At 48.6% G+C, this 22,837-nt stretch overlaps 2 protein-coding genes and 1 long non-coding RNA gene across 5 annotated transcripts; 1 reads left to right on the forward strand and 2 right to left on the reverse strand.

The window, feature by feature from the left end:
- Positions 1 to 5,930: 5,930 nt before the first annotated feature.
- On the reverse strand, positions 5,931 to 6,557 carry LOC132529801 (uncharacterized). The gene is made up of 3 exons (XR_009543577.1): positions 6,282 to 6,557; positions 6,107 to 6,145; positions 5,931 to 5,998 (listed from the first exon to the last, which is right to left on the reverse strand). It is a non-coding gene; the product is annotated as an uncharacterized LOC132529801 (long non-coding RNA).
- Positions 6,558 to 13,030: 6,473 nt separating this feature from the next.
- On the forward strand, positions 13,031 to 14,138 carry NFE2 (nuclear factor, erythroid 2). The gene has a single exon (XM_060165125.1). It carries the CDS (start codon positions 13,082 to 13,084, stop codon positions 13,898 to 13,900), a length of 819 nt encoding a protein of 272 aa, XP_060021108.1. The 5' UTR covers positions 13,031 to 13,081; the 3' UTR covers positions 13,901 to 14,138.
- Positions 14,139 to 16,227: 2,089 nt separating this feature from the next.
- Positions 16,228 to 22,592, reverse strand: HNRNPA1 (heterogeneous nuclear ribonucleoprotein A1). Of its 3 annotated transcripts, XR_009543475.1 has the most exons (12): positions 22,563 to 22,592; positions 21,890 to 22,006; positions 21,476 to 21,622; positions 21,120 to 21,330; positions 20,930 to 21,022; positions 20,751 to 20,843; positions 20,426 to 20,500; positions 20,073 to 20,222; positions 19,377 to 19,532; positions 19,041 to 19,106; positions 16,575 to 16,642; positions 16,228 to 16,370 (listed from the first exon to the last, which is right to left on the reverse strand). XR_009543475.1 is itself a non-coding variant. In XM_060165994.1 (11 exons), exons 1-10 carry the CDS (start codon positions 22,575 to 22,577, stop codon positions 19,051 to 19,053), a joined length of 1,113 nt encoding a protein of 370 aa, XP_060021977.1. In that variant the 5' UTR covers positions 22,578 to 22,592; the 3' UTR covers positions 16,228 to 16,370; positions 19,041 to 19,050. The 3 variants fall into 3 exon arrangements, 2 of the variants coding, with proteins under 2 accessions (XP_060021977.1, XP_060021975.1); XM_060165994.1 differs by lacking the exon at positions 16,575 to 16,642; XM_060165992.1 differs by lacking the exons at positions 16,228 to 16,370; positions 16,575 to 16,642 and adding an exon at positions 18,095 to 18,806.
- Positions 22,593 to 22,837: the final 245 nt, after the last annotated feature.

Here is a 22,837-nt window from a genome sequence, read left to right on the forward strand (position 1 = left end):
CAAGAGACTGGAAGCACCTCAGGAAAGCCCTCTGAGTCTTCCCAGGGAGGGCCAGACCAACCTGCCCCAGGGTCCTTGGAAGGAAAGGACTATCTGAGAACTTTGATAGGCAACTAGACTCCTGGCAGGGAGTGGGCCCTGAGCCTCGTCACCATGACCTATGCTACTGTCCCAGGAAAGTGTGGGAAACTTCCCCTCCACCCAAACCTCCTTTTATACCCCTGGACTTCCAGACTCTGTAACTGATCAAACCTTTATAGACTTTCCCCCCACAGCTATGTATTTACACATATTGTTTCTTCTTCCCAGAATTCTGTCCCCCATTTTTCTCCCTAGAAAATTCAGATTCTTCTATTTTCAAGACTAGTTGAAAGGTTACGTCCTCCCTGAGGCCTTCATCGAGAAAGTTAGTCACTCCTTTTTCTGTTTCCCCGAATGTAACTTATCCATTCTCAGATCACATCACATGTTTATACATGCGTCTGCTCAAAGGCAAGGCTCACTTTTTTTTTTAATATTATTTATTTGAACCAATTTGGCACTTTATTAATTTTAGTTGGTGTGGCATTTATTTTACTTATTTATTTTCCCTATTATTATTATTATTTGGCTGCGTAGGGTGTTAGTTGCGGCATACGGGATCTTTGTTGAGGCATGCAGGGTCTTTTCCTTACAGCAAGCGGTCCACTCGGGTTTCTCCCTAGGTGTGGAGCGGGCTCCAGAGTGCATGGGCTCTGTATTTTGAACAGCGTGGGCCCTCTCGTTGAGGCCCGCAAGCTCTGTAGTTGTGGCACGCGGGCTTAGCTGCTCCCGCCCCGGCATGTGGGATCTTAGTTCCCCAACCAGGGATCGAACCCGTGTCCCTTGCATTGGAAGGCGGATTCTTAACCAGTGGACCAGCACGGAGTCCCAAAGCTCACTCTTTTTTTTTTTTTTTGCGGTAGGCAGGCCTCTCACTGCTGTGGCCTCTCCCGCTGCGGAGCACAGGCTCCGGACGCGCAGGCTGAGCTGCCACGGCTCACGAGCCCAGCCGCTCCGCGGCATGTGGGATCTTCCCGGACCGGGGCACGAACCCGTGTCCCCTGCATCGGCAGGCAGACTCTCAACCACTGTGCCACCAGGGAAGCCCCCAAAGCTCACTCTTTAATCATCTTGGTATCCTCCAAATTTAGCAATCTGTTAAATACTCTATAAATATTTGTTGAGTGAGTGACAATATATTGTACTCAGAACTACACACCTTGAGGTATATATAAAAAAGACAAAACATAAAATGCAACCCCTCAGAAGAAATTTACCTATTAGTTAACAATAAGTTAATTTAATATATTTATTTGATAATAATAGATGTACCATATATGTGTCATTTAATAGTGCTTACTATATCCCAGACACTGAATCACTAAATTAAACATACATACCCACTTGTTAACTTCTCACAATAACATGTAAGGTAAGAATTGTTACTATCCCTAAATTACAGATGGGTAAAATTAGGCTCAGAGAGATTAAAGAATTTGCTTGAGATCTCAAAGTGACTGTCAGAGCCAAGATTTGAATGCAGGCATTTCTGATTCTAAAACTTGTGCTCTTCACCATTAAACTATGATGCTCATGATAAGTTTTGTATAATACTGTTTATGTCATCACTATTACAAGATGATGTAACAAAACACAAAATCATATGGTTCAATTGGAAAAGAAACAAATTTTTTTATAAATTTATTTGTATTTTTTATTTTATTTATTTGGCTGCATTGGGTCTTCATTGCTGCGTGCAGGTTTTGTCTAGTTGCGGCGAGTGGGGGCCCCTCTTCGTTGTGGTGTGCAGGCTTCTCATTGAGGTGTCTTCTCTTGTTGTGGAGCATGGGCTCTAGGCACGCAGGCTTCAGTAGTTGTGGCACGTGGGCTCAGTAGTTGTGGCTCATGGGCTCTAGAGCACAGGCTCAGTAGTTGTGGTGCACGGGCTTAATTGCTCTGGGGCATGTGGGATCTTCCCGGACCAGGGCTCAAACCCATGTCCCCTGCGTTGGCAGGCGGATTCTTAACCACTGTGCCACCAGGGAAGTCCCAGAAAAGAAAATATTTAAATGAGGTTATTAATTCTCTGGTACATATAATAATTGCAAAAGGAGTTAGACAAGAGAAATATGTGTAAGTGTTGAGGTAGCCAGAGAAAATGTTGTGGAGACAGAACTTGAACTGAGCTGGGTCTTGGAGAGTAGATCAGAGGAAGGGATCCAACATTAATGTCCTTTGTGTATAAGCACTATGTGTACATTGTCTCATCTGATCCGTAACAAGAAGCTCTGTTCTCCCCAGTTACCAAGGGGAAACCGAGGCTCAAGGAAGCTATATAATTTGCCCAAGTCCACACTGCTAAGTGTGAGCTGAGACTCAAACCCAGATCTCTTTTCCACTCTGTACTGCCCCTGGTTGGTAAAAAGGGCCAAGGAGAGCACTCTGGTGCAAGGGGGCAGGAAGAGCAAAGACAGGAGGCTGGAATGAGCAGGATGCCTGTTTAAAGGAGGAAATAAATAGTCAGGCATCAAGCCTTCCATCCTCTAAGGAGCAGAGGGTGGGACTTCCTAGGCAGCTCGGCCCACTGCAGAGGATTGCAACAGGGTGGGGTGGGGGTGGGGGTTTTGGGGTTCCTGGAAGGTGACTGAAGCCCGTAAGGCTGGCACCATGCCCATGGTGTGGCTACAACTGGCCCCGCCCAATAGTGCTGGGGTGGGAGAGCCATGGTCCCGGAGCTAGTTCCTGGAAGTGTACCACCCCTCCCCCACAAACACTGCTGTATCCTGGTCCTGGTTCTCTCCCAGAACCAGGCTGCCTACCAGCTTCAGTTCTGGCCCAGGTATCTCTCCACCAGAGTCTGGCTTCCAGATAGACTGTTCTCAATTCCCAAGCCCCTGAGGCACTCTGGCCTCCAGGTTTCTAAGCTTCTATCTCCTAATAATAACAGACTCACTCTCTTATTGATCTCTTTTTAGCTTCCCCAAAACTCCCTTTATCTTCTCCCAAACTCCATTATCTCCATTTTCCCCAGTGAGGAAGCAAGGCTCAGAAAGGTTGAGCTGCCCAAAGCCACGTAACCCGTGAATGCAGGGACTCAAGTCCAGGTTTTAAGGTTCAAGATCTGACCCTCCCTCATTCTCCTCTACACCATGCAACCTACTCCTCTCTCTAGATTTAGAATTAAGCTCCAGGGGTTATTTCTTCTGGACTCTTCTGGACTCATTTATCAGCCTTCATCTGTTTTGGATTCCGTGCGGGGCTCTGCTAGCAGGGCATAACTCATAGTCGCCCAGGTCTGGGAACCTCAGTCCTACCCACTCTCTGGACCCTTTTGGCCTGAAAGTGGGGCTCAATGTCCTCAACTCCTGAGTCAATCCTCTAAGAATTCTTATCTGTGGAAAGGAACCTCTTCAAAGACTTTTTTATTCTATCCTCACCCAAACCAGAACACAAGGAAAAACCAGTGGATGGCTTAGGAGATCTGTCTCCACCATCTGGGCCTCAGTTTTTATCTCCCTTTTCTTACTTTAGTAAGAGGGGCCTCACTATTCCCTGGTCCCAGACCCCCTCCAACACCTCCCCCAGCCATCCGGGGTAACCGCCGGGCTCTGCAGCCTAGGATAACGCCCAGCCCTCCCTTGCACCCTGTGGCTGCCTCCCTTTCCGTCTGTTGAGAGAGGAAGCCAGGGGGTGGCGGGTGCAACCCTGCAGGGCACTGATAAAAGGGCAGCCCTGCCCCCGCCCCCTGGGGCCACTGCGGTCAGCCCAGCAGGCAAGCAGGCTAGGCAGCCACCTCCCTCCGGGACCTGTGGCCCTCCCCAGGTTCCACCTCTAGCCACCCGCCCTACTCGGGAAGCTGGTTGCATAACCCAGCGGGGTGTTTGGCAACACTGCTTGTGGCTTGCCCTGATGGTGGTGGTGGTGGTGTGTGCACACGCGCTGGGGTGAGGGTGGGGTGGATTGGCAGGGGGTGATGACAAGTCAGCCTTTTGGGGGTGCCTGAGCAGCATAGATGGAGAATGGTATAACAGTAAAGATATGTGGTCATGTTTTTCTCCATATTCTGTCTCTGCCACCTTTGCTGAAGCAGGAGAATCTTAGGTATCCCATCTTAGGGATAGGAAAATCTTAGGTATCCTGGCTTGCCCAGCCGCAGACACTATCCAACCCATTCAGGCTCCTAATCCCCTGCTCATCTTACATCAAGCGAAAGAGATTTAAGATAGAAGGAGGTTGACTCTGGACCTCAGGGATCTGAGAGGAGGGAGCTAAAGGAATCATCCGCACCCCTGAGGGCTATAAAGAGCGTTCTGGAGGCAGGACAGAGCCTGGGAACCGCAGTAACAGCCTCTTCCTATGGGAGGGGAGTGGAGTGAGGTGGGAGAGACACTCTGGCCCGTCGCCTAAATGAGGGCTGTCTGTTCACTTAGCTCAGCCTGCACGACCATGCCTGTCCCCGCAAACAAGAAAACTGCTTCAAACACATCTATGACCCTCGCACGGGATGAAATACAACCTCCCTAGTTTAACTTTCAAGACTTCACTATCTAGCCCCAGTCAAATTTCCCAGGCTTACCTTTTACTACTTGCTACCTCACACCCCATCCTAGGAAACCCCAAATACTCCTCTGTGTTTGATGCTTCTATGTCTTCACACCTTTGTTTGGAACACCCTTCTCCCCTTATTTTCCTGGTGAACCCTGAGTCATTCTCCACAGCCCAACTCAATTGTCATCTTCTCTGTGAAGCCGGCTATGAATTTCACCAGCAGCAGTTCAGCTCCACAGCACTTTATATAGACCTTTATTACTGGAATTCCCTGCCTAGACAGTTAATGAGGACACAGACTATGTCTCATTCATCTTTGTGTTCCTGGAGTAGGAAACATGGTAGATACACAATAAATATTTGTTGAATGAATGAATGAACGAGCAGACACTCAGTAAATATCCACTCATTCATTGAACAACTTGTGTTATCCATAGTTGTATCTGCAATGCCACAAATAACGTCCTGAACTGGTAGCTTTCATTCAGTAAATGTTTGTCGACTAGCTGTAACCCGATATCATTACTGAATCAGTCACAAGTGTGACTATCTCCACCCCTCATCCCCTCTGAGGGGCCCAAATAAGTATATAAATGAGAAAGCTATCTGAATGCTCACGTATGTGACCCAGATTCATACCCAGGTCATCAAGAGATTCTGAACCCACTTGTAACATGCAATGAAGCCAGGGGTCACCTCCTGCCCTACACAGATCACGCCTGTAGAATTATGACCTCCTGGGATGGGGATGGAATTCAAAACACTGAACCATGGGTTTGGCATGGGTGTTGCTCAAACCCCCACACACAGGCTGCAAGGAGGCTGCAAAGAGGTGGGTATCACATTGCCTCTTGAGTTGCTTGGTTGGGTTATTGGGTTGTGGGGGTGGTCCTGAGAGAGAATCGGGGTGGCTGACATAGTGGTGGAATGGTGGGGACACTTGGAAGACTCCCAGAAGCTATTCTTCACCAACAGGGACAGAATATTTTCATTATTTTAATAGTGAACGCAACCCTCTAAGAGAATGCTGGCTGAATGCCAGCTCTGCCTTTGGGTGGCACCTGCCTGCCTCCCCAGTCTTTAACTGTTTCCAATTTAACTTGAACATCATAAGAAGAAAAAATAGAAAAAAAGTGTAAGCTGCAGCTATAAGGAGTGAAGCTAGACATAGGAAGGACTTTCCTTAGAGCTGAAAACCACTAAAAGCTAGGAGGAAGCAAGGCTTTTCTCCTAGTCTCTGCAGAGAGATCTGTTTGGCCTGGGACTTGGGTTGTGAGTTTGAGGCAAATGGATGAATGAGTGACTTCTGGGGTGTACTTACTGGTCTGCCCCAGAGCTGCCGTGGGTGCTGGGGGATGGACCTGATATCCTACACACGTGTCCTGGTCTGTCCAGTGTATGTGGCTGCCATGTGGCTGGGGTGCCTTGCCTGGAAGAAAGGACAGAGGGCATCTAGGGTCCCCTTTAAGGGAGGTGAATAATGTCCCTGCCGGGAGCCTCCCCCACCCCCAACTCCCCTCACACACTGACAACAAACCTGTCCAAGAAAGAGGCCTTTGTCCTAGGACATCTGAGGCTGCAGGGGGAGGGGAGAAGGCTACAGGTGAAAGGACACATCAAAGCAGCCGGCCCCTCCTCCCCCCAAAAGCTCCCCTACCCCTTGCCCAGAGCCCAGGCTTTCCTGAAATTAAAGCAGTGCCCTGAATGCCCACCTGCCTAACAGCTGGGATGCTAGACATCTGGTCCTTTTCTTCAGCTGCCCTCCACCTTGCCAGGACTCAGTTTCCCTGCCCCTCAGAGAGTCAAGGGGGCAAAGAGAAGGAGGTTACAACTTGTATAAAGTCTAGAGGTCACTCTGCCACGGATCATCAGGTTGGAATCCATCAGATGCATGGGAGAAGCGCAGAGCTGGCTGGACTCCTGGGCTCAAAAGGAGGGCTGGGAGAGGCTTGGAGCCATGCGTGCCCCCGCTGGCTGGGAGCAAGGTGGGGGTGGGGTGCGGGCAGAAACCACACCGGGCTCAAGTTTCCTCTCTTGGCCAGAAGGGGCAGGAGGAGAGGAGGGCCACGGGGAAAGGGGAGGGTTGGAGGAAGGACGGAGAACTCAGGCTGAGGGCTTCAGAGAGGAGGCTGGTGTGCCGGCCCCTGAGGTCCCCTCACTCGGGCCCGAGCCTACACACTGGGCGCTCAGCGATGGCCTGGGCGCAGGGCACGGCCCTCCCCGGTTCTCAGAGGTAGCAGGGATCCTCACCCAGAAGGTGTCAGCCCAGGCCCAGCCTCCCCAGAGACAGCACCCGGAGCCACATCTCTCTCCTCACCCTGCTTGGACCCTGCCACAGGTGCCTGAGGGGCAGGGTGGGAGGAGGATTCCAGGGGGACCCAGGGGCAAGCTGGGGAGGTGAAGGAGGCAGCGGGAGAAAATAAGCAACTTGCCGTGCATTCCTCGGAGATCTCAGACCTTTCCAGGCTGCCTCTGGTTCAGGAATTTGACATCTTTGGGAATTTCTCTGGGAGAAGACCTAGATGGCTTTTTGAGCCCTCTGGGATTCTGGGGGTGAAAGGCTATGGATGGGGACCAGACAGTGGTCCCCTGAGGCACGCCTGAGGGGCTGGGGAGTGACACTGAGTAACCCTTCAGCAGGCTGGCTGCCCTGGGGCAGCCAATGGACTCTCAGGTATATGGTACCCTCCTTTCCCCTACTCCGTCCTATCCCACTGCCCTGTCCAGCCATCTGGGAGGTTTGGGGAATGCTAAGGAACCCGAGACAGTGGATGCCTGGATTGCTGGGAGGTGTCGTTGCAGCAGGATGGGCTGCTAGGGGTAGAGGGTGCTGAGTTCTCACCTCCCTTTGCCCGTTCTCTTCTCTGGGCCTAGGGTAGTAGCTGGAACTGGAAGGGAGAGGAAGGCATCCCACCCCAGCATAGTTTCTTCTGACTGGAAATCTTGGCAGCTTGGGAGGTAGAGGGCTGGGAAACAGTGGAAGAGAAGAGGTCAGGTATCACATCTGCTGGGGCTGAGATTCTCTAGTCACTGGCCCCCGAAGGACTGGAGTTGGGGGGTCTAGTGACCAAGTGACAGGATGGCAGAAACTTGTCCCTCTCTCCCTTGTTCCATGCACCTGTTTGAGTCATGTATGCCCCCAGGAGACTGAACCTTACTGTGATCAAAACTGGCCCCCCACCTACCCCGTTCACTCTCCCTCCGCACCTCTCTCCCCAGCCCCTTTTCCCTCCAGGCTATTTCTTTCTCTCACTTCTGTGTACCTCTCCCTCCTTGGGGATTCTTCCTAACCTTTCTGAATAGGCTGCTCATCTGCCTTACCACACCCCAAGTTTTACTGATCCCTCCCCATCCTTTCCCTGCCTCTATTGACACCTGGAGAGGAGGGGTTGTCTAGTAAGCCTCAGTACACGGTCCCAGACAAACAACAACAACAGCGTCCCAGAGGCGAGCCCTTTCTCTGTCTCTCCCCCTTGTCAAGGTGTTATAGAGCCCTGGGCTGCCGATGAGGCCAAATATCTTCCTTTCCCCAGCATCCCTCCCCAAATGGCCCTCATTCTGTATCCTGAAACGTAAAGCTCCCATGTCATTCTGTGTGTACTGTACTCAGGGATTGTGATAAGATCTTTCCGGGTAATCCCATCAGGATGAGAGTAAAGAGGGTGGGTTAGAGTCTCTGGAGATGGTGTCCGTCCTACCTGATGTGCAATGTTGGGGAGCAAGATGTCTGTGTGACCTCAAAGTGTGGGCTAAACTGGAAAGTGGGAACCGTCTGTTGTAAAAGAAAAGGGACACATGGGAGGCATGTTCCACTTTCCCAGTATCTCTCCAGCTTCTGTACCCTCTGTGATGTTCTATTTGATCCAATTCTGACTATACCCTCATACCTCTGGCTGCCAGCCCCCTGGCCCGTCTCCAGGAAGGGAGACTCCTAAGACCTGTTGAAGGTAGACTTCCTGACCTTGCCTGTTGTATAGACCACCACCCATCTCTGAGTGTCTAGGGAAAAACAGACTACGCCTTTTCGGCCTGCTGCAAACTTGCCACTGCACCAGAGAGCTGGTTGCATTTGATCCTGAGGCGCTCCTTAACTGCCTCTTTCCTAACCTCCCACCTCCCCCAGCAGCCCTTCTGGATTCTCATTTCCCTGTCCCAGGGTGAGGGGAAGATTAAATTCCTGGTCTGTATGAGGAGGGGCTGATATCTAGTCTCAGAGACTAGGGCAGCCTAGAACCCAGCCTTGCCTGGGTCAAGGGTGTGAAGCCAGGAGAAGTCTGGAGATTACTTGCCAGGTGCTCTTCTGCCTTTGCATTCTTTTAAGTCCATATGGTTGGACCAGTTTAGTAGTTTTCAAAGTAGGGTGGGCCTCTGGCATCAAAAACACCAGGCCACTTGTTAAAATGCTGATTGCGGGGTACCTGCGCCTATGAAGTCAATTCGATAGGTCCAGGGTGGCTTTCAGAATTCTGTATTTTCACAAGCACCCCAGATGAAGGCAGGCCACAGTAAAGTTTGTGACTGCCTGAGCCAGATGCAATCTACTGCAAGGAGGTTCTCCAAGTCTGTCCCCATTTAATAGGAGAGTCTGAGTAAGAAGCGATTTGCCCTAGATCATGCATCTGGAAGGCTAGAGAACCTGGTCTCCTGCCTCCTAGGACAGGATCTTTGTACTGCACCTAAGAGTCAGATCTGGGAAACTATGAGGGACAAAATGGGATGTGTGTGTGTGTGTGTGTGTGTGTGTGTGTGTGTGTGTGTGTGTGTGTGTGTGTGTGTGTGTGTGTGTGTGTGTGTGTGTGTGAGAGAAGGACTGTGAGGCAAGAGTCATCGTCCCTGCCCCCTAAACCCCTTCTCCATTCACTTTGCCTTTGGGCAATTTCCGCCAGAACCTGGGTGGGGGAAGGTGGGGTTCCGGTGTTGAAATGGCATCCTGGACAGACATAAACACCCCACCCTCTGCCCACTTGCCAAGGGCCTGTGCCTATACCAACTCCCAGCTCTGGGGATGGCAATATAACAAGGGTTAGGGTTAGGGTTAGAGTTAGGGGGCAGGGGCTAGGGGAGATCCTCCTTTGAAAGGACAATTTAAAGTTCTCACCAATTTTGTGGTGAGTCAAAGAGTGGATCCCATATTAAATTGCTGTGATAGGCCAACCTTGTGGTGATCTAAGGTCATCCAGTCCTATGCTCTGTCCTTCTATAAGTCTCCCTCACCCACCCAGCCTGCCTGCCCTCACTTACATGGCAAAGGTAGGGTGTGGTGTCTGGCCCTAAGAGATCAGGAGGTCCCTGTCACATCTACTTGAAGTCTCTTGCCGAAGGCAGGGAGAACAGATGAGGGTGAGATGGGTGTCAGGGAATAGGGAGGTGGGATGAGGAGAGAGGTTGACAGAGAGGAGAAGATGAAGGTGAGGTGAGGGGTTACTGAGAATGTTGAGCTATCCAAGCAGAGAGGGACCTCCAAGTTCAACTTGTCTCACTCCCTGGTTTTACAAATGAGGAAACAGAGGCTCAGAGAAATGTGATGGCTTGCCCAACATCATGCTGCTGCCCTGTGGCAGAGCTGCAGCTAGAGCCCAGATCCAAAGAAAGGGGGCTGGAGGGAAGTGTGTATTCAAGCCTCTAAAGAAATATTCCTTAGAAGAGAAAAGAGACTGAGATTCAGAACTTCTCTGGTGGCGCAGTGGCTAAGAATCCACCTGCCAATGCGGGGGACGTGGGTTCGAGCCCTGATCGGGGAAGATCCCACATGCTGCGGAGCACCTAAGCCCGTGAGCCACAACTACTGAAGCCCGTGCGCCTAGAGCCCATGCTCTGCAACAAGAGAAGCCACTGCAGTGAGAAGCCCGTGCACTGCCAATGAAGAGTAGGCCCCGCTCGCCGCAACTAAAGAAAGCCCGTGCGCAGCAACGAAGACCCAGTGCAGCCAAAAATAAATTAAAAAAAGAGTCTGAGATTCCACAGAAAGAGTTGATTGATGTCGACCGCCAATAGAGTCTCAGCGAATGGAGGAGACATGGGAGCAGGATTGGGAAGGCGCCTGGAAGGTGGGATGGGCTAGTGGAGTCGGCAACTCTAGGTACCAGACCTGACTCTGCTATTTATCAGCCTGAGTCTCAACTTCTGAATGGAACTTACAGGATCTTTGTGGAAATCAATCTCATAAACGAGTGCTTATAAACCACCAGCTCGGTTCTAGACAAATGCCAAATAAGTCTTTGCTGTGGTTATTATATGACCTCAGGAGAGAAAAGACCCCTGGTTGTGTGGAGTGGGGTATAGCCAGGATGACCCTGTGGGACACAGGGCAGAGGTCCAGTGTCTCCAGAGACCATTCCTCCTCTGCTGCCTGCTGCTGATAAACCTCTTATCTGGCCCAGGCAGGGGAGCCCAGGGCCAGGATAGGAGGAGAGGGCAGGGCTGCTATCAGTCACCAGGCCTGGGCCATATCTTAGAGAAGGGGAGGGGCTGTCTGCTTGGCTCTTCCCACAACACACTCCTTGGGGATCCCCAAGCACTCGCTCTCATCTTGGAAAGAAAAGACTGAGATCCTAAAAGTGAGGGCAGAGGAGGAGAGCAGGAGTGATCCCTGATGTTGCTGCAGGAAACAGGAAAAATAAAAAACACTGGATGATGTGACTTTTGTCCTGGCCAGTGATACAGTTTTGAGGAGTAAGAAGTAGGGGAAAGTGAAGGCATCTTGTCCGAAAAGAAGATAAAAACCTACTGTGCTCCCAAAGGAACTGCCTACAGCCATAGCGGGTGAGATACAGACAACACGGCAGAAAAAGGCTTTCTAGCTTCAGGAGTTTGTCCGATGATGAGTACAGCATGAATGGGGGTGGGGTAGGGCGGGGAATGAGGCATCTCCTTCCCTCAGGTGAAGCTGGAGGGAGCCTCTCCATGGAGGAGGACAAAATTGCTGACCTGTGGCAAGAGAGGCCCTAACTCCTGTTTCTCCTTTGACACAGACTGCTGGGACCATTTGGGCTTTCGGGACCTTGGACCAGGCCCTGGCCCAGTAGGATGCCCCCGTGTCCTCCCCAGCAGAGCAGGAACAGGGTGACACAGTTGCCCACTCTGGAGCTGGGTGAGATGGAATTGACTTGGCAAGAGATCATGTCCATCACTGAGCTGCAGGTGAGTGGGGTTAGGGGGCAGGGGTGGGGGGAGGGAAAAGCAGAGAAACAGGGAGTCTGGCTGGGACTGAGGCCGGGGGCTGGAGCAAGCAGAGCCCAGGGTCTCAAGATGGAAATGTTCCAGGCACAGTGAAAGGAAGGGCTGGAGTCAGAGGGCGATCTGGATGGAAGACCAGAGCGTTGAGGGGGAGGGAGTGTGGATGAGCAGGAGATAGGAGTGGTGGGGAAGGAAGGATCTGATTGGGGGTGTAAGCTCTCTTGGCAGTCACTCTGCTTACGTCTCTCTGCCCCACCTCCTGTCCCGCCTTCCCTTCCTCACCTTCTTCTGTTCTGACCTCCTCCAATCCTGCCCATCTTCTTCCCTCACTTCCTCCCCCTGCCCTCAGCAGCCGGGGCGGGGGGTGGGGGTGGGGTGGGGTCCCCTTTCCCTCAGGTAGCAGAGCTGTAGTTCTGACCTTGGGAAGGGGGGTCAGACTATGCCGGGGTCCTCTCCTCCTGCTAGTTGGACAAAGGGGTGTCTGTTGGCCTAACAATGATGCCTTTGTCCCCAGCTGGGCTGGAGCAGGGTGGCTCCCCGATGTGGGTTGGGGGCCCTTTTCCAGCACGTTCTCTCCTCCTCTCTGCACCTGGGCAGGGACAGAGGGACTGAAGGGGAGAGGGCAGAGCTTGTGCCGGCTCCCCAAGGTAACTCTCAGCCCCAGACCTGGCTCTCTGCCCACCCCCTTCTCTTCCCTGCCACCATGCCTGGGCCCTCAGGATCTGCCCTAAGCCCTCTTCCCACACAGCAGCTCCCTCTGCTGGGCACCCAGGGCATGGCCAGGGTCTGAACTTGACCCTTTGACCCTAGATAGTGGCAGCAGGAAAAGGGTTCCGAGGGTCATCCTGGAGACACTCCTTGTCTTCCTGAAGGAAATAAAGGGACATGAGCCATTTCAATACAGTAAGAACTTCTCCTGAAGAGGAGGGGATTCCATAATTGTTGCGTGACTTCCCTTCTTGTTTAAGCCGCTTTCCTCGTGAACGAACTGTATCACAACTTTGCCAGAAGCTTTCAACGATACTCAGCACCGTTCTCTTCCCTTGTGCTTATCTCACTGGGTCTTTCAGGGGACCCGGCTTGGTTCTGAGAGACAGCTGGTTTCTTCTCTTCCTCAGCCTGTCTCCAAACCTTTTGGTGTCTTTTCTTGCAGGGCCTAAACGCTCCAAGTGAGCCATCCTTCGAGCCGCCAGCCCCATACCCTGGGCCCCCGCCGCCTCCAAGTTACTGCCCCTGTTCAATCCACCCGGAGGCTGGCTTTCCCCTTTCTTCACCACCTTATGAGCTCCCAGCACCCACATCTCATGTCCCAGACCTCCCATACGCCTATGGCAACATGACCGTACCAGCCTCCAAGCCGCTGACCCTCTCGGGCCTGCTCAGTGAGCCCCTCCCAGACCCCTTGGCCCTCCTGGACATTGGGCTGTCAGCGGGGCCATCCAAGCCCCAGGAAGACCCAGAATCCGACTCAGGATTATCCCTCAACTACAGTGACGCTGAATCTCTTGAGCTGGAGGGGACGGAGGCTGGTCGGCGTCGCAGCGAGTACGTAGAGATGTACCCAGTGGAGTACCCCTACTCACTAATGCCCAACTCCTTGGCCCACCCCAACTATGCCTTGCCACCTGCCGAGACCCCCTTAGCCTTAGAGCCCTCCTCGGGCCCCGTGCGGGCCAAGCCCACTGCACGGGGGGAGGCGGGGAGTCGGGATGAGCGTCGAGCCCTGGCCATGAAGATCCCCTTCCCTACGGACAAGATCGTCAACTTGCCAGTAGATGACTTCAACGAGCTGTTGGCACGGTACCCGCTGACGGAGAGCCAGCTGGCACTAGTCCGGGACATCCGAAGGCGGGGCAAGAACAAGGTGGCCGCCCAGAACTGTCGCAAAAGAAAGCTGGAGACCATCGTGCAGCTGGAGCGGGAACTGGAGCGGCTGGGCAGTGAGCGGGAGCGCCTCCTCCGGGCCCGAGGCGAGGCCGACCGGACCCTGGAGGTCATGCGCCAACAGCTGACGGAGCTGTATCGTGACATTTTCCAGCACCTGCGGGATGAGGCAGGCAACAGCTACTCCCCTGAAGAGTATGCATTGCACCAGGCTGCTGATGGCGCCATCTTCCTGGTGCCCCGGGGGACCAAGATGGAGGCCACAGACTGAGCTGGCCGGAGGGTTGGGGCTGGTGATGGAGGTTTCCTTCATTCTCTTCTGATAAAGGTGCTCCCCAACCGTGAGGCCCAGAAGGAGCTGAGTTCTGTAGACCAGGAGGGACCACAGTGGGAAACCTGGCATTTGGAAGGTCCAAGGTGTGTTCAGTGAGGCTTGCCCGGAGGCGAGGACGTGAGGGGAGGGCTGGAATCTCTCTTCCGTGATTCCGTTTCCCAGGTCTCCAATCTCTTGTCTGAGCTTTGGTATATAAAGCACTCTACAGAAAAAGCTTTCCGCTGTGTCTTCCTTCTCGAGGGAGGGTGATGAAGGGGGTGCCCTCAGAGCTCACTGCCTGTTGGTGGCAGGGAGGTAGTTCTGCTGAGCTTGCTTCTTTCCCCTACGGCTCTGTATGAGGACGTGTGGATACATGACGCTTGGGCCTGAGCAGTGTGATATCTACCACCTTCACTCCCCTTCTCAGAGCCAGGGGCCATGGGTGATTTGTGGAACCACACCTTCTCGGGTGGCCCCCTATTTATAGAGCTGGGATTGTTGCCAGAGCCGAGTAGACCCTCTGTGAGAGGTCCCTGAGTGTTAGGCCACTCCTTTTACAAACTTTGGGGCACTGGAATCCTAGAACGCCCACAGGCCGTTTTCCCCTCCTCATGCCTACTTCTACAGGACTCCCTCAGCCTGGGCCCTGATATGCCAGAGCTCTCTCAGAAGACTGAGTGAGCTGCTCTTGATTGCAATGAGAGAATTTGATTGGACACCCAAGTTTCAGGGGATTTCACACCCAGGTCTGGGTACCAAGTCTGCTCCACAGTGGAGCACAGTATGCATTTCAGTGAAATCTTCCATCTCCCTGGTTACATTAGATAGAAGTTACCCAATACTTGTTTCGGTGCCTCCACCCCCCCTTTCTAGATCCTTGAAGATCTAGGGCCTTTTATTAGTATATTTTTTCTTCGAACACAACTAAGTTTCAGAATTCTTAGCCACATGGATCAAAGTCCAGTCAAACCTCCTCCACACACCTTCATCTCCTTGCTTGGAATTGCGGTGGTTCCCACTCTTCCCAATCACTGAATTATATAAATTACATTTTGCTTCTTTACACTTCTATTCAATTTTACTAGCTCCATTTCAATAGAGAAACCTTACTTCCAAGTTTTGATATTCATTAGTTGAGACAAAAAAGCAGACAGAAGTGATCAAACTGGAATCTTCATGCCTACAGATTCAGGAAAAAAGTGGTCTCTAGGGAATGAAAGCTTCCTAATAGATCTGAAGACAGTCCAACCTGTCAACTTTCCAAAAACCTGAACATGTGGGATCAAGTGGTAATGAGATTAGTTGTTCAATTTGACTAGTTTGCTTAAGGGATATCAGAATGAAGTTTTTCATTCTAACCAAACTCACAAAGATGGTTAATTCAGAGGCAAATTTAAACATTCATTCATTCAACCAATATTTACTGGGCACCCAATAAGCTGAGGTATCATTCTAGGCACTGGATAGTCAACAGGAGACACTTCCCATGGAGTACACCATAGCAGGCAAGACCCTCAGATACACATATTTAACAGTACCTAAGGCCAAAGACGGAAGGGTGGTCACAAGAATTTGAACAAGGTATTAATCTTCCTACAGGTTATTTCCTCATTTAAAAAATAGGGAATTTACTTTTAAGCAAACTGGTAGTCTCAGTTCTATCCCTCCAAACCATTGTTGTATGGACTTCCTTTACCTTCTTACCCCGGCTCAATATTTTTGAAGCCTGAAATAGACCAATTAAATGTTCATTCACCCAAGATGAGATCCACTATGCCCCTCAGGAACTGAACAGATAAGCACAGTTTCAGAAGAGACTCAAACTCAACAGCTGGCCTTCACTACAATTCCATTTTCCCTTGCCAGGAGAGCTACAAAAAAGACCTGTTCAAGAGGAGCAGTAGCGAACAGCTCACTTCTGGGTCAAGATTTACTCCTGCAGTGAAATTAAACCAGTTTCTCTGATTTCACTAAACCATGGGTGCTGATGGGACAAACTTTAAAAAATAGCAATACACAGCATTAGAATCACTTCCAACAAACCCAGTACTTCCTCCATCTGAATTAACACGTGGCTATGCTTGAAACATGTATAATGCAGTTTTCTTTAAACAGCTTACAGTGACTACGTGGAAACACTGCTAAGGAATGAGGGTAAAATTCTTCTGGTTTACCATTAACTCCTGCATTTCCCATTCTCAAACTTGACCTAGTAAAGAACATGCACTATCTCAAGTTATTTACCATAAACATCATGAAGACGACATAGAAAACAAGAACTAAAACCAAGTTAAATGCATTTTATTTTTAAAAAGTCCATTCACAAAACTGAATGATTAATTCAAGCTGCGCAGCAGCTAATGACTACTGCATGGCAGTGAAAATGAAGTGCACAGTGGCTCAGATAAAGGTCCTCATAAGGATGGTCCTGCAAAAAAGAAAAAAGCATATACATAAGCAAGTGAAAGACTCTACAACTACATCCATTCTCTTTACTGAGAATCCAATTGCTTTAATAGCTTTTTGCCAGCTACAGTCTGTTAGATAATAGATCTTACTTTTTTTAGTTCTGAGGCACAGCCTGGCATTTTACTTTAGGAATACTAAGCACTGTTACTTTATAAAAACCTACCTTTTAGCCATGAGCTTGAACTGGAATTTTGTTTAAGAGTTGCTAAGCCTGTGGTAGCACACTCCTCCCTAGAAAAGTAAACAGCCTTTAAGAACTAGCTTTTCTCAGAGACAAGGTCCATCTCAGGCTAAGCCCTCCCACCCCCCACTAATGGTCCGCCCACCCTCCCACCAGCATTCTGGGGAAGATTCTAATATATTACTTTGAGCCATTGTTTTAAGTTAATAGGTCAAAAGATAGGAAATATAGAAATTAAAGGGTAAAAATGTATCACTGTAGAAGTAATTAAAGTGCTGACTTCCTTCAGTTGGGAGCCGCCAAGAGTAGGGTGTCAACTTAAGCAATTCATTTCCAGAAAAACCAAGTTCAGCTTAACTGGACTAGTTTTGGCTCAATATATTAAAGAAAATATAAAAGAAAGCTGGATTTTAGAGAGCTATATGGATGTAAGTAAAATCTGTTCTTACCTACCAGCATAGCAATAAAACCTTTTCTCCTGGTTCTGACTGCTAGTCCTAAGAGTCAGGTGTGCCTTACTCTTGTCTGCCTCCTTCCTTGCGATGGTCACTGAAACTTCACTCCCTCCTAGCTTTCATGGAGCGTGCCGTGGCCTGCCCCTGGCTTATCTGTACTCCACATACCACAAGTGTCTACTCTCAGCTGTAGAGTGTCTGACCTCGGAGCCATTCGCGCTATACTTGCTAGCAGTTCCTAGTAGCTGAACATCTCTCCTGGATCTTTAAAGGCATTGTCACGAATCCTGAGGTATCTGCAAACTCCCTCAATAGTTAAGGTTCCACCTGCCATTGCAAACTCAGCCAGTATCAAGCCCATGGAACTATTACCCACACTTTCCCACCCACCTCCACCTCCCACCCAACCCCACCCAACCCCCTCCCCAAACTTCCAAGTAACACACCCATGGGATGGAATACACAGTCCTAGTGATAAACAAATCTCTATTCTACTAAGTACAATGGCACTGAAATTGAGGGTACCAAAGGGAGGGCTCAAAGGAAGCTATGTACAAATAACAATGATTGGATATTAAGTAAACTGTTATAAAGGTTTAGAAGTCATTTTCTATACAACCAACATTTTAGAATGTTTGTGTCATCTTGTGCCGTATTTAAAGGAAAACTGCAGTTAGCATGAATTAAAGTAAATAACATGGCTCCTCACCATACCCAATTTTGATCTCCATACAGATAATTACTAGTGTGTCAATCCAGAAACCTATATATACCCACCCAACCGGAACAAAAACTGCAGTTTTCCTTTAATGTAAACCTGTTTTTGTGTTAAGAGTAAATTCCTTACTGATACTGGTCAGTTTAAAAAGGTCTCCCCAAAACTTCTAATTTGTGGATTTATGGGGTGGCATTAGCCAGCATCTGGTTTCTATTCCCTGGCAGAGTTTTGAACTTGAACTGTGATAGAAGCATTCAACATTATCAGGGGTAGTGGGTAGGGAAGGTCCAAAGCTCTGCCAGTCCCAAATCCATACAGTTGTCATTCCATTCAAGAGGGTATTAAATTGTTTATTTATTACACATGATAATGGATGATACACAAGCTTCATTCCCATCTATATCTGGTACCATAATCCAATTTAGATATATTGCATAGGATGTGCCAACAATCATATATTAATAATCAAAAAACTCCATGACTTGGCTTGGGTGACCCTTTTTCACGGTGAACTCCAAGGTCACAACGCAGTAACTGTCAGTTCAACTACACCAAGGTTTCAGAAGACAGTAGCTTCTCCACCAAAGCAGGTTGTAAATAAATTTTGAATGGAACCTGGCATCACCCTGAAGGAATACTAACTTCACACTGTTGGGGTGGTTTACCAAAATGGCTTCAGAGTAGACTAACTTTACACAGCACATTTAAAAAAAAGACACATTTATTCAGCGTCACGATCAGACTATTACATTTAGCAATCAACAGCATGGGTGCAAAAAAAAAAAAAATCTACATTAAAACCCTTTGTTGGAATGCTTTACACTTTCCACAGAACAGAAACTAAAATAACCTGTTATACAATTAGTCACAAATACAGTCCTCGAGTTTTTTTGCCCATACACATGAGTATTGTCTAAAACATGTCTTCTTTGTAGCAGCTAGGCCCTGCCACCACTGTGCTTGGCTGAGTTCACAAATCTGTTGTAACCTGTAGCTTCCCTGTCACTTCTCTGGCTCTCCTCTCCTGCTAAGCTTTGTTTCCTGTTGAACAATATGGAATAAAGTTGTTAATCTAAACATATTAAGACTCAAGGCTACAATCCAATAGCAAGTTGTTTCCCACAAATTTTGCTGATCTGAATATTAACTTAATATCCACAATTTTACTGTAATTATAATGTTAACTATGTTTCACTGCTCAGCTACATTAGGGTTACTGTGTTCATTATCAATTACAAGAAAATTAAGTGAAAACAAAAAAAGCTGTTCACTTACCTGGCAGTAATCAAAACCTCCTGCCACTGCCATAGCTACTGCTGCTGCTGGAACCACCATAGCCACCTAAGAACGAATTTGTTCCCTTAAGCTTTAGGAGTATGAATAATAACGGTAATACTTTTTATATTTGGGGCTTTCATATTTGTATTATATAAGTTCAAATTCACAAGTTTGGGCTCACATGATTTTCCTAACTGAACTACAAGTTACCAGTCACTTAAAATTTCCTCAAGATTTTAAATTGTCAGTTTTCCTGCACCTGCCCTGCCTAAAGGTCTAATATTTTCCTCAACGGTACTAGTTTAGCCCTCCCATACCACATATACACCATACCTTGGTTTCGGGGTTTGGCAAAGTATTGGCCTCCACCACCATAGGGGCCAGAACTTCTGCCTCCAAAGTTTCCTCCTTTCATGGGTCCAAAATTTGAAGACTGATTGTTGTAACTGCCAAAATCGTTGTAGCTTCCACCACCTCCAAAATTGCTTCCTAAGAATGGAAAAGAGGACCTTTATCTGTTACTCGGGGAAAATGATAAATTCTGGTGTTCAAAGTAAAAAAGTTGCTTGATCTGCCTTGCTCCCAAAACTGGTGGCTTCAATGTTTATCTTTGTATTATTTTATCCCTCCTGGGCAAGGCATTCAGTTGAATAATCCAATAATTAAAAAAAATTTACCCAACTCACGACGGTATAGCAAATAATATATTCTCTTGCCTTGAAGACCTTTACCCATTCAGGAGCACAGCAAACACATGCTGGATACGTCAACTAAGTGCCTAAGACCCCAAGAGTTAAGACACTAAATCCTGCTAGAATCTAATCTAATTCCAACTGAAGACACCATTATCCACTTATCCATCTATCTATTTGGGAGTGAGGCGGCCCCAGCTTAAAGCTAGGAGGAGGTAGCATTGCAAGCCCGTTAATTAAAAAAGTACCATGCAGCGTAACACACAAAAGCATCAAGTCCCCATACTAAAAGGCTAATCTAGCTATTGCACCAGTACTTGGATCACTGGATACCTACCACTACCACCGCCAAAGCCGCCTCCGCCTCCTCCGTTGTTATAGCTGTCACTCCCGCCATAGCCACTGCCCTGGTTTCCATAACCCTGTCCACCACTTCCATAGCCTCTGCTTCCTCCAGAGTAACCAGGGCCGCCTCCTCCATAACCACCTACAAGAATACAATTCTTCTCAATAAGACAAAAGTATTCAACAGTCAAATTCTGTGATAGCATGACAGCTAAAGGCCTGCTCACAACATGCTATTAGGTCAGAATTGAGCTTATCATGCACTAGACTTTTAATCTCTATTAGCCTATTCTAAAGGTTGCCAAAACTTTTAATCTGTGGTTCCTTAAATAAAACAAAACTTACCATCATTACCGAATCCATTATAGCCATCCCCACTGCCACCATATCCACCACCACCGCGGCTGCCACCAAAGCCACCTGGAGAAAAGCAGAATTAAAACAAACAAAAACCAGGTTTGAAGTATGTGGATCGCATACAAGTCACCCCCTTCTAAGTCTAAATTTTAGGAAGCGTTAAATCAGTAAATTATTTCCGTATGCAAGACTAACTACCGGTTAGTGAGAAGCCAGAACTACATCTGGATTAAAATGTAACTTCGGATAAGACATCTGGGGGTAATTATAATTCTACCATTAACTCTCATTAGTAAACTATAACCACACAAACCTCGACCACTGAAGTTTCCTCCACGACCAAAGTTGTCATTCCCACCAAAACCACCTCCACGACCACCACCAAAGTTTCCAGAACCACTTCGACCTGAAGAGACGAGTTTTAAGTGTTAGGCTGTACAAATTGGAATTGCTCAGAATTATGTTTAAGGTTTAATTAAGTAACAAACTGACCTCTTTGGCTGGATGAAGCACTAGCCATCTCTTGCTTAGATAGGGCTTTCCTTACTTCACAGTTGTGGCCATTCACAGTGTGGTATTTCTGAACTGAAAAAATTTGGAGATAAAGAAAACACCAACACAGCATTTAGAATACAGCATGGATTTCAAAACCCTTAGCAAATGCCAGCCACCCGATACTTACTGACAATCTTGTCTACAGAGTCATGATCATCAAAGGTTACAAAAGCAAAGCCTCTCTTTTTGCCACTGCCTCGGTCAGTCATGATTTCAATCACTTCAATTTTCCCATACTGTTCAAAATAATCTCTTAGATGATGTTCTTCAGTGTCTTCTTTAATGCCACCAACAAAAATCTTTTTCACAGTTAAGTGGGCACCAGGTCTTTGAGAATCCTAACACGAAAAAAATTAAGTTAACTTATATTAACAAAACCTATCCCCAAGTTAAGAATTTTAAGTTTGTTACACCCCTAAATGTTAAGTCCCCCTAGTGGCACACTTCCAAATGACTAAAGGAAGGGGGGGGAAGATCACTTACTTCTCTTGAGACGGCCCTCTTTGGTTCCACAACTCTTCCATCCACCTTGTGTGGCCTTGCATTCATGGCCGCATCCACCTCCTCCACAGTGGCATATGTGACAAACCCGAAGCCTCTGGAGCGTTTGGTGTTTGGATCCCTCATTACCTTTAATGTTTAATACGTGGTAAGCCCCCAGAAGCTATTGCCTTTTCTACCTTAAGTAAGGCAATAGGAGACTTTATACCAACCCTTTGTCTGAAGCCCTTCAATTTCCCACTAACCATCTAAAGCTAATCAATTGGGAGCTTTTTAATCAGTTAAAGCCACACCTTACTTGAAACTATAATCCCATTAACATTCAGACGGTAATACAGCAAGCTAAGCCAAAAAAACCAACGAGTTCTACGGTCCTTTGTCTCTTTCAAGTCTTACCACACAATCTGTGAGCGTTCCCCACTGCTCAAAATGGCTCCTCAGACTCTCATCGGTTGTTTCAAAGCTCAAACCTCCGATGAAGAGCTTCCGCAGCTGTTCGGGCTCTTTGGGTGACTATGAGTAGGGGGAAAAAAAGCGGTAAGTGGGGCTATAACGCAAAACACCTTCCAGCTACAAGAACCAAAACTAAAACTAGATAGCAACGTACGAAACACTTATTGTTCCTTCTGGTCGCAGCAAGCCACGTGCTTCTCCGCACTGGGGGAGGTTTGTTGGGTGCTGGGTGGGCAGGGAGGCGCCGAGCGCATGCGTCCCTCACTCCCTTCGACGCACGCGCAACAAAAGGACTAGGAGGAAGGAGTACATCGCCAATATCGACTATAAATGCTCTTTAAGAAAGTAGCCCACTGAGACAAGGTAAAAAAACATATTGAATGTACTTAAGAGTTTTGCAAGGTGGACCGAGCCTGCGTGATAGGTAAGGGTTGCAGGACGGCAGCCTCATGGCGAAGAGGACAAAATGGCGACCTCAACTTAGGGAGGGGTAGGCCCTGGCAGAGACCGAAGAACTGCTGAACCGGCTGGGGCAAGCAGCCAAACCAGGCCGAACCCTACTGAACTCAGGAAGGCGCGAAAAAGAAAATTTAGGTGGAGAGAGCGTCCTACTCACCTCTGACTTAGACATAACGGCAGTGGAGGGTGGGGAGAGACGTCAACGATGCTTACTCGGCGGCGTCCACGAGCAGAAAGAAGTAAGCTACCGAACGTATCTGCCAGCCTACCTTCGGCCTCGCTCTTTTATCCCGCCTCCTCGCTTTCAGCATTGGTAGACTCCGCCCCTGGGTAGCTCTGATTGGATATTTGAAATTGCTCCCCCCCTACTATTGGTCTCTGGTACTGCAGTGCTGTGTAACGTCATCCGTTTGGGCGTTCTACGCAGTCTCC

The sequence above is a fragment of the Lagenorhynchus albirostris genome, chromosome 11, assembly GCF_949774975.1.
Source record: "Lagenorhynchus albirostris chromosome 11, mLagAlb1.1, whole genome shotgun sequence".
NCBI lineage: Eukaryota > Metazoa > Chordata > Mammalia > Artiodactyla > Delphinidae > Lagenorhynchus > Lagenorhynchus albirostris.

Coding starts and splice junctions, on each gene's coding strand:
- NFE2 (XM_060165125.1), top strand. CDS start 13,082: ATGACCGTACCAGCCTCCAAGCCGCTGACCCTCTCGGGCCTGCTCAGT.
- HNRNPA1 (XM_060165994.1), bottom strand. Junction 21,623..21,889: donor GAACGCTCACAGATTGTGTG/GTAAGACTTGAA, acceptor TAAACATTAAAG/GTAATGAGGGATCCAAACAC. Junction 21,023..21,119: donor CTCTGTAGACAAGATTGTCA/GTAAGTATCGGG, acceptor AAATTTTTTCAG/TTCAGAAATACCACACTGTG.